This window comes from Antechinus flavipes, chromosome 6, assembly GCF_016432865.1.
Source record: "Antechinus flavipes isolate AdamAnt ecotype Samford, QLD, Australia chromosome 6, AdamAnt_v2, whole genome shotgun sequence".
Lineage (NCBI taxonomy): Eukaryota > Metazoa > Chordata > Mammalia > Dasyuromorphia > Dasyuridae > Antechinus > Antechinus flavipes.
This window is the reverse complement of record NC_067403.1, coordinates 193,845,470-193,861,268: the sequence shown is the minus strand read 5'-3', so window position 1 is coordinate 193,861,268 and position 15,799 is coordinate 193,845,470. Positions and strand designations below refer to the sequence as shown.

The 15,799-nt window shown below is 39.0% G+C and overlaps 2 protein-coding genes across 2 annotated transcripts in view; one reads left to right on the top strand and one right to left on the bottom strand.

Annotated features, from left to right (window-relative positions):
* NOP14 (NOP14 nucleolar protein) overlaps positions 1-2,513 on the bottom strand; it is a 54,316-nt gene extending 51,803 nt beyond the window's left edge. Inside the window, exon 1 of the mRNA XM_051963921.1 lies at positions 2,175-2,513. Within this exon, the coding sequence (XP_051819881.1) occupies positions 2,175-2,369 (195 nt within the window). The 5' untranslated portion in view covers positions 2,370-2,513. The remainder of the gene's footprint in view (positions 1-2,174) is intronic.
* A 423-nt stretch (positions 2,514-2,936) lies between these two features.
* The window catches only part of GRK4 (G protein-coupled receptor kinase 4), a 136,545-nt gene continuing 123,682 nt past the window's right edge, over positions 2,937-15,799 (top strand). Inside the window, exon 1 of the mRNA XM_051966494.1 lies at positions 2,937-3,395. Coding sequence (XP_051822454.1) covers positions 3,338-3,395 — 58 coding nt within the window. The 5' untranslated portion in view covers positions 2,937-3,337. The remainder of the gene's footprint in view (positions 3,396-15,799) is intronic.

Here is a 15,799-nt window from a genome sequence, read left to right as displayed (position 1 = left end):
CAAAGAAAGGTGAGAGACAGCCCCTGGTCTCAAGGAGCTCATAGTCTAAAGAGAAATTTTAGTGACCAGGAGATGTCTTCTGTGAACTTAGGAGAGGGGCAAAGTGTGAAAGAGTAATTGTGGGAGATGGGATAAAGAATCCACAGGAGATAAAACAAAGTTTGCTGAGTGGCAGTAAAGGGCTAACTAGGGGACACAATGGATAAAGCATTGATCTTGATGTCAAGACCACCTAAGTTCAAAGATTGCCTCAGAATTTTATGACCGGAGTGACCCTGTTTGCCTCAGTTTCTTCACCTATAAAATGGAGATAAGAACAGCATCTAACTAACAGGATTGTTGTAAGGATCAAATGAGGTAAGGACTGTAAAGTGCCTAGCACACAAGAAGCACTATATAAATATTAGCAGTTACTAATTATTATTACTACTACAGTTATCACACACAAAAAAAGGCTTTTAAAGAGCCAAGAACACCATCCAAACAAATAGGTATTAGCTCCTTGACCCTCTCCCTCTTTGAATCTCACAGGTCACTGTCTTCTCCTATTCCCTGAAGAATTTTGAGATACATTCTAGCCAGTTGTTTCCCTGTTTCTTCATTCCCAATAACAGCAGCCTAGGCTTTACTGTTTACAACCAGCTTCACATCCACTATTTAATTTGATCCTCTGACTAACCCCATGAGATAGCTCATACAGGTATTGGCATCTTTACTAAAGAAGCCAAGGCTGAGAGATATGGAAACTCCATCTCAGAGCTCTTTCCATTTTATTGAAGGTTTCTCCCAAGGAAGATTTCCCTTTTCTTCTATTTGAAGGCTCAGCACAATAATTCTCACACAACAGACTTTTAAATAAATGTTTGGCTAAGTTGTGACAACTCCGGATGAAACAGGGTCTGAGGTATCTGAAGGTGTCAGGTCTCTGTATGATCTCAAGAACTGATCCCCTGGTACTTCAGATTCTGTGTGACTGTGGGCAAATTGCTTAAACTTTCAGTGTTCCAAACAACTCTTTTAAAACTGGCAGCAAAAAAGGTGCAAACTTGCATTGGTAGAGAGACTTTCCTTCCCTAGGAGTTCAGTTCCCTTTACCAATAAAATTACACATCCAGTTCCCATCCCATTAAATCCCTAAGTTAAGCACTTAGAATATAAACCAAAGCTTCTTAATCTGTGGGTCTCAACCCCATATGTGGTCAGGGAACTGAATGTTGGGGTCAAGAGAAGTACTGGAAACATAAAAAGTATCGAATACCCCTCCAAGATTTAATTCTTTTTGTAAAAATAAACAAGCACATCCATCTCGTTGGCATGCAAATTTGCTTTCAATAAATGATAAAAAATAGGTATACCAAATAATTGTTTTCAATTAAGTTTCTTTATGATTTATTATTAATGTTTAATTGGTATACCCACTTATAACCCCAGAGTCACATAAGTTTCTTAGGTGAGAAGGGATCTCTGGAGGAGAAAAGTTTAAGAAGCTCTGACATAAATCATGATAGAATATAATGGCAGCTAGACAATTTAATGTATAATGTTGGGTCTGTCATTCAACCTGTTTGCTTCAGTTTCCATAATTTTTAAAAGAAAAAAGACCTAATAATAATACCTATCTCCCAGCATTCTTATTAAAAACAAACAAGATAATATTCGTAAAACGTACATTGAAAGAACTATATAGATGTTAATTAATACCATTATTACAGGCACTGAAACCACTCTCAAAAAACCTACACTTTGACAACTATGAGGAAAATGAGATCTGCTCAGAAAAGAGGGGCAGATCAATTTCGAAGAGAAATTGAGTCTGGAGCTCGTTGGGGGCACGTGGAGGTAAAGGGAAAGTTGTTCTTTCAAAGGGCCACAGTGTGAGGTCAGCCTAAAAATGTCCCGCTCAGTTTCAAGCCAGGTATGCTGAGGAGCTCTGCTGCTGTAGGATGCTCATGGGGTCCCGGTGACCCCACGAGGAGAGAGGAGAGGCACCGAGGTGTGAACACGCCCATCAGGGTTCCAGAGCTGGAAGGGACCCTCGCACACTTTCCAAGAGAAGATGCCCGACTAAGCCCCGCTTAGGGTCTCTCCCTCGGACCCGGTTCTTTTAACACACGGGCAACCTGAGCCCCGAAGGGGAAAGAGGAGCTGCAGCCAGCCCGTCTTTCGAGCCTCACCTTCTTGATGGCCTTGGCTCTAGATATTCCCGGCAGGCCCACGTCGTGGCGCGTTTTCCTTCCCAGGATCTGGAACTTTTGCCGGTTGATTTTCACTTCGAAGGGGTTGGGATTGGCGGAGGGCTTGGCCTTCTGGCTTCTAGCCTGGCTCCCCAGGGCCTTTCCCCCCAGGGCCTTGCCCCTGGCTTTGCCCATGGCGCACGCAAAAACTGCCGAAAGGCCACCTGAAGAGCTTACGGAGTCAGCGTTACCCTGGCAGCGCAAAAGGGACCAGGGACAGACCGGTAGCCGCACCGAAGCAACAACGTGCGCAGACACGCCGCCTGGCGCCTAACTCTCGCGATAACTGAATCTTCCTTTTCCAGATCTCGCGAAGATTCGGAGTTAATCAGGTGGCGTCCTGAACCTATTTAAGGAACTACAAATCCCAGAATGCAACTCTTCCTCTCTTAATTGGGTTGGTCTTGCTGTTGTCTCTCTGTGGGACCACAATTCCCAGAAAGCACTGCAATTACCTCTTGAATCTCTCTGTTCCAGACACCTTAAAACCTTGTAGTATCCACGCCCGCGTGCAGCCGTATTTTCCGTCTGTGATGGGCGGGCTCAGAACTCGGAGTCCCCCTAGCGGAGGGAAGCTTTGAGACTCTCGCGGAGGAGGAGCCAATGAGGGGGAAAGGAGGCGGGGAGGATTTACGAGGCCGCGGAGGCAGAGGAGGCGGTGCCTCAGCCTCCTGGGTCCCTCCCCGGGGAGGGGAGAAAAGGAGGCGGCCACCATGGGACTGGCATTCGGAACTCGACGGAGCCCGGGAGCGGGACGGGCTCGGACTATGGGACTAAGGAGAGCCCGGGAGGCGGCAGCGAGGGCGCTAGCAGCCGCGAAGGCGAGGAACCCGTGACCCGCACCCGTCGAGCTCGTCCCTTCCACCGGCCCCGGCAGCGGCGGCATTTCCCCCTCTCCTGTCCACGGGCGGCGGCGGTCGGGACCGGTCCTCTCCCCTGAACCCCACAGCGCCGGGGCGGGCCGGGGGCAGCGGCGGCGGAGACTCGTCTCGCCGGGGTCGCGGTGGGAGTGTCTCGCTTCGGGACTGGCGCCGGCGCCGGCACCGGGAGAGAGATGCGTCTCGGGGGTTGCGGCTCCTTCCCAGTAGCGGCGGCAGCGGCGGATGATCATGGAGATTGAGAACATCGTGGCCAACACGGTGCTGCTCAAAGCCCGGGAAGGTGAGTGTTTGCTGCGGGCGGGCCCAGGGCGGGCGGGGCACCTCCCCGCGGGCCCCGCGCCCAGGTGTGCCTGCGCGCCCAGGTGCGTCCGGAGGGAGCTCGGCAGGGCTTTGCCTCTCTCCCCGTGCCCCTTTTTTTCTCCCGGCACCCCTTTCTCTCCCCGGGCCCCCCCTCTCCTTGTACTCCTCCTTTCTCCTCGCAATCCCTCATCTCTCCTCGCTTTTCTTCTTGCACCTTCTTTTCTTTACCTGTAATCCCTCTCACCGTTTTTCTTCTCTCCTCGATCCCCCTTTTCTCACTCCCCCGCTTCTCTCCTCTTCTCTCACCCCCTTTTCTCTCCGTTTCCCCATCTCTCTCCGTTCCCTCTCTTTCTCGCACCCTTTCTTGTTGCTCCCCTTTTCTCGATCCCGCTCTTCTTGCCTCTGTTCTCCTTTTCTTTCCTCTTCCCTCTCCTTTCTCCGTTCTTACTCTCCCCAATATTTGCTCTCTTCTTCCTTTTCCCTGTCCCCTTTTCCCCCGCTTCTTTTCCCTCTCCCTCTCCTTTTTCCTCCACTCCCTCTTTTCTCATCCCTCTTCCTTCTTTTCTCTCCTTTCCCCCTTCTTTTCTCTCCTCCTTCCCCTTCTTTTCTCTCCTCCTTCCCCTTCTTTTCTCTCTTCCTCTCTCCCTTCTTTTTCAATTCTCTCTCCTCTTTTTTCCGTGCTTCTCACCTTCTCTCCAGTTCTCTTCCATCTCGCTTTTCCTTTCTCTCTTCCCACTCTCATCCTCGAATTGCCTTATTCTGCAATTCTCTACCTTCTTTCCCCCCTTATCTTTCCACCCCTTCCCTTATGTTTTCACCTTTTCCTTCTCCTCTCTCTTCTGTTCTTCCCATATCTCCGTTCTCCCGCCGTAGACTTCCTCTCCCTCTGCTCTTTCTCCTCTTCCCCCTTTTCTTCCTTCTCTCCCCCTGTTCTCTGCTCTTCCTCCTCTCTTTTTGCTATCCCCTTCTCTCCATACTCCCTTCCTCGGGGTGCCTCACCACCCATTCTTTGAGACCTCTAAAGTGCTAAAGAAACTAAGTGCTAGGCTAAATTCTCCCAGAAGTCCTGACTAGCCGAGGAGTGTTTGTTTTAACCATTGTGTAAGAAAGAACTTAGTATCTCTTGCTCCTTATCCTGTTCCCTACTCTGCTTAAAATCAAATGACAAATGCAACCAAAGTTTTTTTTAGAACTCTGATCATTGGAAATTTCTCCTTAATTCAGCTCTTCCCCAGTTTTATCTAGAGTCTCACCAGTATGGCTCAAGCCAGCAGGGACCTGTTTGGATTGTTAGAAATCAGATCTCCATAAGCTCTCAAGTCTAATCAGTTAAAGTCATTTGTTTAATTTGTGGTGGCCTTTAAAAGTCTAAGAAAATGGCATTAGAAATGACCCTGGGCAATTACATTAGCTCTGTGTTAAATTTACCAGCATTAAATTCAGTCTACCATGAGCCAGGCATATGGACAAAGTTAAAAGCAGAAACAGGAGCTTAGTCTAGATGAGGAAGACTACATATACATGTATGTGTAAGTATATGCAAAAGAGAAGGTGATTTGAAGAGAAGGCACTAACCACTGTGGGGATCAGGAAAGGCTTGATGTAGAAGATGGTATTTAAATGATGGTACTTAAATTTATTAGGTTTGAAGGAAATTAGGGATTCTGAGAAAGGGAGGTAAAGGGAGAGAGCATTTTAGTCATCAGGATCAACTTGGTATTTTAAAAAAGAGCTTTTAAACGACAGTAGCTTTATGGGTAGTGATTCTGCCAGAACTTTTTTTTTTTTAATGATGTGATGATAAACAAGTTAGAAATAATTCACCTGTGGATTAATACTATATAGGCACTTAGTCAAACTGTCTGTTTTGGAGTCTTCTGTCTAATAAAGTAGGTTGTCTCCTCATAATCAGGCATAGAGTTCTGATTTCTGTGACATTGTTTCCTTTACCTCTTTACTTGTACCAAATTAGCAATTTCTATTCATTTTTATTGAATCAAAGTATACTACTTTACTTTTTTACATTTGTTAAAAAAAAAAAAAAGGCAAAGTAGCATTATGGGTTCATTACCAGCTGTGCATGCTTGTAAAAAACCTGAAAGGTGAGTTGAACTGTTTAAACTATTTGGGCTTTTGATACATTGGCCAAAACCTTCAATACCTAGAAAGTGGTATTTCACTTGATGTTGTACCAGACAGCATCAGTAATTCATTCTATCAAATAGAAAAATGCATAAAATTGTATGAAAAATGTTCTTTTGGAGCACAAATATTTTAAGTAAATCTTATTTTTCATCCTTTTTTCTTTATGAAAGTTTAATACTTTTTATAAAAAATCTCCTAAAAGGCTTTTGGGAAGAACATCAGTTATCATCTGCATCAATAAATTTTTCATTCAGAGACCATAATAAAAGAACTGAATGTTGGATTGAAAATGTACAGGGATTCTTGAAACAATATTAGTCCATAGCTATTATATAAATTGTGCAAGTTTTAAATTGAAAAGTCAGTAATTACTAAAAAAAACAATATAATCATACTGTAAGTATTAAACATCTAAGTGTCAGGCACTATGCTAGGGACTAAGGATATAGTCCCTATATCATAACCATAAACCATAAATGGCAATCATAAAGCCATCCTTGACTTCAAACTCAGGGTCTAGTTTGGGAGACTAGTATGTATATAAAATATAAACAGAACCATACAAATTGATCAAGTAATTTTGTTGGGAAAGGCATTAGCTATGGGAGAATTGTAGGGGATAAAAAGTGGGAAAGTCTTGTAGAAGACTGGGCTTGAGCTAAGACTTGAAGGAAACTGGATTCCAAAACTGGAGTCACTTGTTAAGAGTTTTAAATGATGAATAGTTTTAAATTTTATTAGAAGTAATAGGGAGCCTCTGGAGTGTATTGAGAAGGTGGATGATGTGGAACTTTAGGAAAATCATTTTGGTTTTAATTGTTCCTTAGTGCTTTTTGGGAAGTGATGGGGAGTGATCCTGAAGTGACTTCATTGGTATAGGGAACTTCCACCCTTTCCAAGTAATTACTGGTTCCACTACTTGAGTCTTAACAAGTTGCCTGGGGAGGCACAGGAGCTTGGCCAATCCATTGTCCTGTAGCACTCATTTAATGCTTGTTATCCTAAGTGCTGAGTTTACCTGGGAAGTCAAAGAACCAGTCTCTGCACTAGGAGTGTACCATAATGGGAGAGAGAATGTACATCACTGTTTTTAAACAAGCTGTATATAGGATAAGTAGCAAATAAACAATGGATAGAAGCCACTAGAATTAAGAAGTATTGGGAAAAGCTGGAATTTTGGCTGAGACTTGAGGAAGCTAAGAGACAGAGATGAGGAGAGAGCTTAGGAGGTCACCAGAGAAAATGCCCAGAGCTAAGAGATTGAGAGTTCTGTTGATGAAAGAGAAATGCAGTCCCTGAATTGATAAGTATGTGGTGATAGGGATTATGTAATGTGAAAGGGAAAAAAAAAGGTTAAGTGGGACTAAGTTATGAAGGGCTTTGAATGTCTAACTGAGGATTTTGTGTTCCATCCTGGAAATGATAGGAAGCCACTGGAGCTTATTGAGTATGGGGGTAACATAGCACTGTAGGAAAAATCACTGGCTGCTGAATGGAGCACGTTGGGCTAGAAAGGAAAGAAGGTTATGGCAAGAAGACTAATCAAGCAGGCTCTTGGAACAGTTTAGACATGAGGTAACAAAGGCCCCCTCCAGAGAGGTGGCAGAATGACAGGACTTGTCCAGGGTTACATAGCCAATGTGTATCTGGTTGGATTTGAATCTAGGGCTTCTGGAATGTAGGGCAAGAGCTCAAAATACAATATATAAAAAAGCAGTCATTTCTACTTTTTTAAATAGGAAAACAGATTTAAGGCTGAAAGCTCTAAAAACAGCTTGTAAAAGTGAGTAAAAAATGTGATCTCTGTTATTTGTTATGTTTTAAATGCTTAGTTTTTTGTAAAAAACATTTACCAAACTATTAATCTAGATCACACTGGCCAAGGGCCTAGATGTTTCACCTAATATGAAAGTGTTAATCTTCAGATGCCCTAGGGAATCCCTGACACACTTTTAGGTTGTTTCTTCAGAATTAGTACCCTAGAACCTAGTTTAGTGCCATCAGACAGGCAACATTTATTAAGCATGTGTGCTAGGCACTGTGCTAGTATTGAAGATACAAACACTTAAAAAATTAAAAGCCTCTTCATCAGTGAACTGACTACAATATATACACTTGTAATTTGGCAGCAATTTCATAATTTGGTTACTTCTAAATTATAATTTAGAGGGTCCCAGATTGCACTGGAAGGTGAGGGGGATTAGGAAGGGTCTCATGGAGGAATTGGTACTTAAGCTAAGCTTTATAGGAAGCTAGAGATGGAAGTGAAGGAACAGTTATGGAAGAAAAGCAATGTCTTATGTGAGGAACAGAAAAAAAAAACCCAAAATCAACAGCTTGAACAGATTTTAGATTGGAGAAAGTGGTCTAGAAGGACCAGTTAGAACCTGATTGTAAAAAGCTCTTAATGTCTTAATACTAAATAGTGAACATGATTTTTCTCCCTTAATCTGATTTTTCTTGTGTAGTATGATAAATATGTTAATATGTTTAGAAGAACTCCATGTTTAACCTCTGACTGCTTGCTGTCTTGGGAGAAGTAGGGTTGGGAAAAAAATTTGGAATAAGAGGTTTTGTAGAAGTGAATGTTGAAAACTATGCATGTTTTTGGAAAAATAAAATACTATTAAAAAATACTAAATAATGAAGTTTACATTTGATTCTGGTGCCAGAGCTGCTATAGCTTATTGAGCAGAAGAGTAACACAGTTAAACCTGGGTTTAGGAAAATGACTTTGATAGCTCTTTGGAAGATGAATCAGAGAAGGGAAAATCTTGAGACAAGGAAAGCAATTAGGAGGCTGTTGTAGTAGGCCAGGTGACTAGATAGGTGATGAGAACTTTGAATTAGTGATGGCTAGGTGAGTAGAAAGAGGTAGGCAAATGCAAGAGATGATATGGAGCTAAAGTTAGCTGGCAATTGATATGTGGAGTGAGGGACACTGAAAAGTTAAGAATGACTTGGGTGACTGGAAGAAAGGATATTGGGTACTTAATGTTTATTGGCTGGTAGACTTTAACAAAAATAAGAAAAATATTGAGCTTAGTTTATTTTGGACATATTGAATTTGAAGTCTGTGTGGATCATGCGGTTTGAAATTTCCAAAAGGAATTTTATTGATGTCTCTAGCTAATTATTCTCAAAGACTAGAACTAGCTTTTTAAGATCTGAGTCATTTGCATGAAGATATAATTGAAAAACAATGCAGAGGGAGAAGAGAAAAGGACACAGGTCAGCACATTGAGGTATGCCTACATTGAGAAGATGAGACACTGATGGTGATCAGCCAAGAATTTTGAGGAGTATTTGCATAGGTAGGAAATGAGCCAAGAGTGAAGCATGGAAACCTGGAGAAGAGAGACCAGAAGTAGAAGGTAATCAGTAGTAGGAAGATGAAGTAAAATGAGAATTAGGAAAAGACCAGTTGAATTTAGCAATTTGGAGGTATGTGATAACTTTAGGTAGAGCATGTTTGCAATGCATCCATGTTAATTTAATTAGAAAAAAAATTCAATATTAAATCAAGGAAGATGATATATTCAGTATAGAATTCAGTATGTATTAAATATTTCTTACTCATAACTACAGATTGAAATAGTTAGCAAGCCAGCCAGCATCTATTATGTGTATGCTTATGGCTGGGATACAAAGAAAGGAAAAAAAAGTCAATCCCTGCTCTCAAGAATCTCCCAATCTAATTGGGGAAACTCCATAAAAACAATAATGTCCAATTGAGGCATATACTCATGTGAATTGGAGATAGTCTCAGAGGGAAGGTAGCAACATTAAAAGGGTCTGATTAGGTTTCTTGCAGATGATGGGATTTGAGCTGAGCTTGGAAAGAAGTCTGGAGATAGGGAAAAGAGAAATTAGTGGACTCAGAATAAGATGAGAGTCAATGAAACTTCACCCCTTGCCCCCTCCCAGCCAATTCAGGAGATGTGGTAATGGGGAGGAAGAGCAGCAGGGAGGCCAGTGTCACTTCATGGAAGGCTGGTGAGAGGAGAGGAAGGCGGGGAAGGAACCAATCTTTTATAGTCTTTTTTTTTTTTTTTTTTTAAAGCTTTTTATTTACAAAGCATATGTATGGATAATTTTTCCAACATTGACTCTTGCATAACCTTTTGTTCCAAATTTTCCCCTCCATCCCACCCTCTCCCCTCGCTAGCAGGTAGTCTAATAAATATTTAATATATTGAAACACATGTTAGAGCTAATATATGTAGACATATTTATACAGTTATCTTGTTGCACAAGAAAAATCAGATCAAGAAGAAAAAAAAAAAGAAAAACTGAGAAAGAAAACAAATTGCAAGCAAATAACAACAGAGAGAGTGAGAATGTTATGTTGTATTCCACCCTTTATTCCCACATTCCTCTCTCTCTGGGTGTAGATGGCTCTCTTCATCACTGAACAATTGAAACTGGTTTGAATCATCTCAATGTTGAAGAGAGCCGTGTCCATCATAATTGATCTTTGTATAGTCTATTGCCATTTACAGTGATCTCCTGGTTCTACTTATCTCACTCAACATCAGTTCATATAAGGCTCTCCAAATTTCTCTGAAATCATCCTGCTGGTTGTTTCTTACAGAACAATCACATTCCATAACATTCATATACCATAACTTATTCAGTCATCCTCCTATTGATGGGCGTCCACTCAGTTTCCAGTTTCTTGCTATTACAAAGAGGGCTGCCACAAACATTTTTGCATATGGGGGTTCCTTTTCCCTCTTTGGGATATAAGCCCAGTAGAAACACTGCTTAATCAAAAAGTATGCACAGTTTGGTAACTTTTTGAGCATAGTTCCAAACTGCTCTCTAGAATGGATGGATCCGTTCACAGTTCCACCAACAATATATCAGTGTCCCTCTTTTCCCACATCCCCTCCATCATTGATCATTATCGTTTCCTATCATCTTAGCCAATCTGATAGGTGTGTAGTGGTATCTCAGAGTTGTCTTAATTTTTTTCTCATCAATAGTGATTTGGAGCATCTTTTCACGTGGCCACAAATAGTTTCCATTTCTTCATCTAAAAATTGTCTCTTCATATCCTTTGACCATTTATCAATTGGAGAATGGCTTGAACTATTATAAATTTGAGTCAGTTCTCCATATAGTTTAGAAATGAGGCCCTTATCAGATCCTTTGGATATAAAAATGTTTTCCCAGTTTGTTTCCCTTCTAATCTTGTCTGCATTAGTTTTGTTTGTACAAAAACTTTTTAACTTAATATAATCAAAATTTTCTATTTTATGATCAATAATGATCTCTAGTTCTTCTTTGGTCACAAATTCCTTCCTCCTCCACAGATCTGAGAGGTAAATTATCCTGTGTTCTTCTAATTTATTTATAGTATCATTCTTATGAACCCATTTCGACCTTATCTTGTTAAGGTGTTAGATGTGGGTCTATGCCTACTTTCTGCCATCCTAGTTTCCAATTTTCCCAGCAGTTTTCGTCAAATAATGAATTCTTATCCCAAAAGCTGGGGCCTTTGGGTTTGTCATATAGTAGATTGTTATAGTCATTGATTATTTTGTTCTGTGAATCTAACATATTCGATCAACTTCTCTATTTCTTACCAAATGGTTTTGATGGCTGCCGCTTTATAATATAGTTTTAAATCTGGTACAGCTAGGCTACCTTCATTTGCTTTTCTCTTCATTAATAGGGAAGGACCCAATCTTAAAGGCTTGAAAAGCCAAACAGGATCTCCTGTTTGGTCCTGGGGGCCATGAGGACTTGAAGGATTTTATTGATTGGTGGGTGATGATCAGAGGTTTGCTAAGTTAGTGAATTAGACAATGAGAATGAATGGAATGTGGACTAGAGTTCATGAGAGACTTGGCATCTAGCTTGTAGGCCTGGGTGACTGGGAGGTTGGTGGTATCTTTGACAGTAATAGAGAAGTTAAGAAGATGAGGTTTGTGGGGAAAGATAATGATTTCTGATTTGAACATATTGGGGTTAAAGTATTCACAAGGATAATCCAGTTTGGGACTTAGTTTTCTCTACTTTGTTCTAAAATTTCCCCCATTTACCCTTTATCTCATCTTACCAAGACCAGCGTTTATGGGTTCTATTAATGAAAATTTCAAGTCAAAAAATATTCAACCCTGTCTTAAAGTTTTTAACTTGAGGTCAATGAACTTATTTTAAAACATATTGTGATAATTTTTAAAAATATACTTGATTTCCTTTATAATTCAACTTATTTTATTTTGTTCATTTAAAGGCATTGCTCTTAGAAAGAGATCCATACAGGGGCAGCTGGAAAGTGCAATGGATAGAGTCCGGCCCTAGAGTCAGGAGGCCCTAAGTTGAATGGGGCCTCAGGAACTTAACACTTATTAGCTATGTGATCCTAGGCAAGTCTCGAAACCCCAGTTGTCTCAGTGGGGGGAAAAAAAAGAAAGAAAGAGGTCCATAGACTTTTACCAGAGTGTCACAGGGGCTCATGATATGTAGAAAAAGTTAAGAATCCGCGCTGTACATTGGAGTTTATGGAGTTAATTTCATTATTATTGCTGTTCTTTTATCACTTCCCCAGTTGGTATTGGGCATTTATAAATGCTCTGGGGTCTCTCAAGCACATTTGAACTTGTGTTTAAATAGAGGCATTAGGGTATTTTGAAGGGAGCACTAGGCTTAGGAGACTCAACTTCTTCACAGGGTTGTGAAGCAAACACTTGGCAAACTATAAAAGCTAAATATGATGTTTAGTATACTTCCTACTACTAGTATAATAAGGGAGGACTTAAAGAATTAGACATTAATTTTAATGATATATCTGACTAAAATTAATAATATCCAATAAGAAATTATAATGAAATACTGTATTATCTGAGAATCATAGTAATAGCTTTGTAATACAAAGGTCTTATACTTGTCCTCTCATTTGATCCTTACAAGGTCCCTAAAAGATAGGTATTAAAAGTATTGTTTATCTCCATTTTATTATAGATAGGACTCAGACTTAGTTTAGTGACTTGCCCAAGATCATATAGTTGGAGAGACTAGAACTCCTTCTACCATACCTCTGTGATTCCAGTTTTAAATAAAGTTTAATCTAGTTGAATAAGCAAATGATTAGGAATCTGAAACAGAATGTTAATTACTGTTTTTCCACGAAGTTGATTATAGCCTTTATAAAATCCTTTCTCCTTTTACAAATAGTTTGCTATGTAAAATACTAAAACTGGATTAGTCCTTGCATTTTAGAAAGATTCTGGTTATTCATATGTTAAATTATATAAAACTGACATCTTATTTTGCTATAAAAGATTATGACCTTAGTGATTTTTAAAATACCAAGTTTTAATTTATCAATGGAGTAATTTTGCAAATCCCATGATGTTTTCATTTTTTTTTTTTTTTATAACTTTTTAATGACAGAACCTATGCTTGGGTAATTTTTTTTTTTTATAACATTATCCCTTGCACTCACTTCTGTTCTGACTTTTCCCCTCCCTCCCTCCATCCCCTCCCCCAGATGGCAAGCAGTTCTATACATGTTAAATATGTCCTAGGTACAATATATGTGTGCAGAACCGAACAGTGCTCTTGTTGCACAGGAAGAATTGGATTCAGAAGGTAAAAATAACCTGAGGAAAAAAACAAAAATGCAAACAGTTTACATTCATTTCCCAGTGCTCTTTCATTGAGTGTAGCTGCTTCTGTCCATCATTGATCAATTGAAACTGAGTTAGATCTTCTCTTTGTCGAAGAAATCCACAAATTTCCATCAGAATACATCCTCATACAGTATCGTTGTTGAGGTATATAATGATCTCCTGGTTCTGCTCATTTCATTTAGCATCAGTTCATGTAAATCTAATGTTTTGATTCTTAAGCAGTCACTTCACTATGAGCAATGAACTTCAAATTCTTTGTTAGGAGAGATTGTCGTTGTAACGATTGGTCACTTCTTGGAGAAATGATTTCTTAGATTGTTATTCAAGCCTCCAAGAATTTTTCTAAAGTGACATCTATTAACTTTTCTTTAAAAAAAAAAAAAGTTCTAATGACCTTAACAATACTCTTTATACTCCCATGATCATGAAGAACTTTTTTTAGTTATACACTATTGTTGATTATTACATACACTCAAACATACAGGTGTGTAAATCTGTACATGTATATGTATATATGGTAAAATCCTTCTCTTGAATATCCTAAGTATCTCCTTTTATAATTAAAAACAACAGTAGGGCTTGGATAGCACAAAAATAAGAGATGCTGGGCTGAAACCCTTCTGAAATCTTTAAATAGATTCCTAGTAGAAAAAATGAGATTAAACTTAATTAATTTCCTCCTTTTGCTTTTATTTTATATAAGCACTGTAGCATGCTTTAAGAATTCCTGCTGTAATCAGCTTCTGTAGTGTTTTCAAACAAGAAATACTAGAAAATTTAAATTTATTTTTTCAGGGATACTGTTATTGTTCAGGAAATACACTTATTATTTTATTATTATTTTATTATTTTTAAAATAACATTATTTTAAAGTATGAAAAGACCTTTTAAAATTATGTTATTGACACCTTTCTTGAATCCAATTCCCCAATAAGTATCTTCCTGGTAATAAAAATGTGCATTTGGTTTATCTAGCTCTGTGTATTAGGAAATTAATTTCCACAATTGTGTATAATATGGCCATTCTAGTTTGACCTCTTGGCACCAAGCACTACATTGTTGGCTTAATATTAGTGAGGCTGATAGGAGATTCCTGGATTTACTTCAATTAAACTTGTTTTTGTCTTAAATAGTCAAATACTTGGAAAGTCTTTCCTCTTTTGTAGGAATAGCTGAAAAAATGTTGGCAATCGATGCTACTTTAGAACTATTGTTTACTTCTCAATAGAATAGGCACCTTTAAGCCAAAGGAAGTGTGAAATGACTATTATCATTAAGACAGTGAGGGCCAAAACTTATTTATTTTTGTAATGTGATTTAAGTAACTTTACTAAAAACTAAGGAATTTTTCTGACATGAATTGTCCAATTGTAGACCTTTAGTCACTTTCTAAATAATAACTTTGGATTGGTGCCTATCTCACCCCTGAGACCAGGACTTCAACCCTTTTTATCTCTGAGAAATTGAAAGTATAAATACAGAGATATGAATTGGTTATATACACATTTAATGTGGCTTTTGGCCTTGTCTGTCAGTTCAGGTTTTTTTGAAGTTCTGTTATTGTGCTGTCAGGAAAAAAAAAAAAAGACAAGACACTAATTTAAGTAATAGCATAGGATGGGGGAGATTCTTAATAGTTTCAGGGTAGAATATTATCTAACAGTTTCTACATAAACATGTAATCAGAGGACTGCTAAGTGGCACAGTGCTAGAGCTCTAGGCCTGGAAGCAGGAAGACTTAAATTCAAATATAGCCTTGAATACTTAGTAACTGTGATGTTGGCGAGCTCACTTAACCTTGGCTGCCTTGATTTTTTCATCTGTAAAATGACCTGAGAAGGAAATGGCAAACTATTCCAGTATCTTTGCCAAAACACCAAAAGGGGTCACAAAGAATTGGACATAATTGAAACAATTGAATAGCATCAACAAAGATACATAGCACGCTACAAAAATAAAGCACACAAGAACATACACATGTATACAGTTTCCTCATATGTAAAATGGAGATAATAGCATTTATCTTCCAAGGTCATTTTGTGAGGATCAAATGAGATAATAATCGTAATGCACTTAGCACAGTGTTTGGCACATAGTATGAATTATAATTATTGTTCACTTTTCTATCTATTTCTTGACAGCCATTTTGTTATATAGTTTATGTATAAAACTAACAAAAACAAATGCCTTTTGTATATCTCTTATGTATTAATATTTCAGCTCTGTGGAGAGAATGAATTTTTTAATCATTTTATTTGGGGCAAAAGTAATTTTTATTATCAGATTAAATTTACTGATAAAAATAAGCTAACAAAAGCATTAAACTTGGAAGAATTTCTTAAACAGTGTCATAAGTTAAGCACATTATATTCTTAAGTTAGTTGAATATAGCAGATACCTGTGATTTCATTTCATAGTGTGCCATATCTGAATCTTAGCTTCAGAGTTATTTGAGGTTAACAGAAGCTCAGTGACTTGATCATGACCCCACAGTTAGTAAGCATCAGAAGTGGAACTTAAACCCAGGAATTCCTTACACAAAGACTAAGGTATCACACGCCATTTTGCTTCCAAATACTATTATGTAAATAGTATC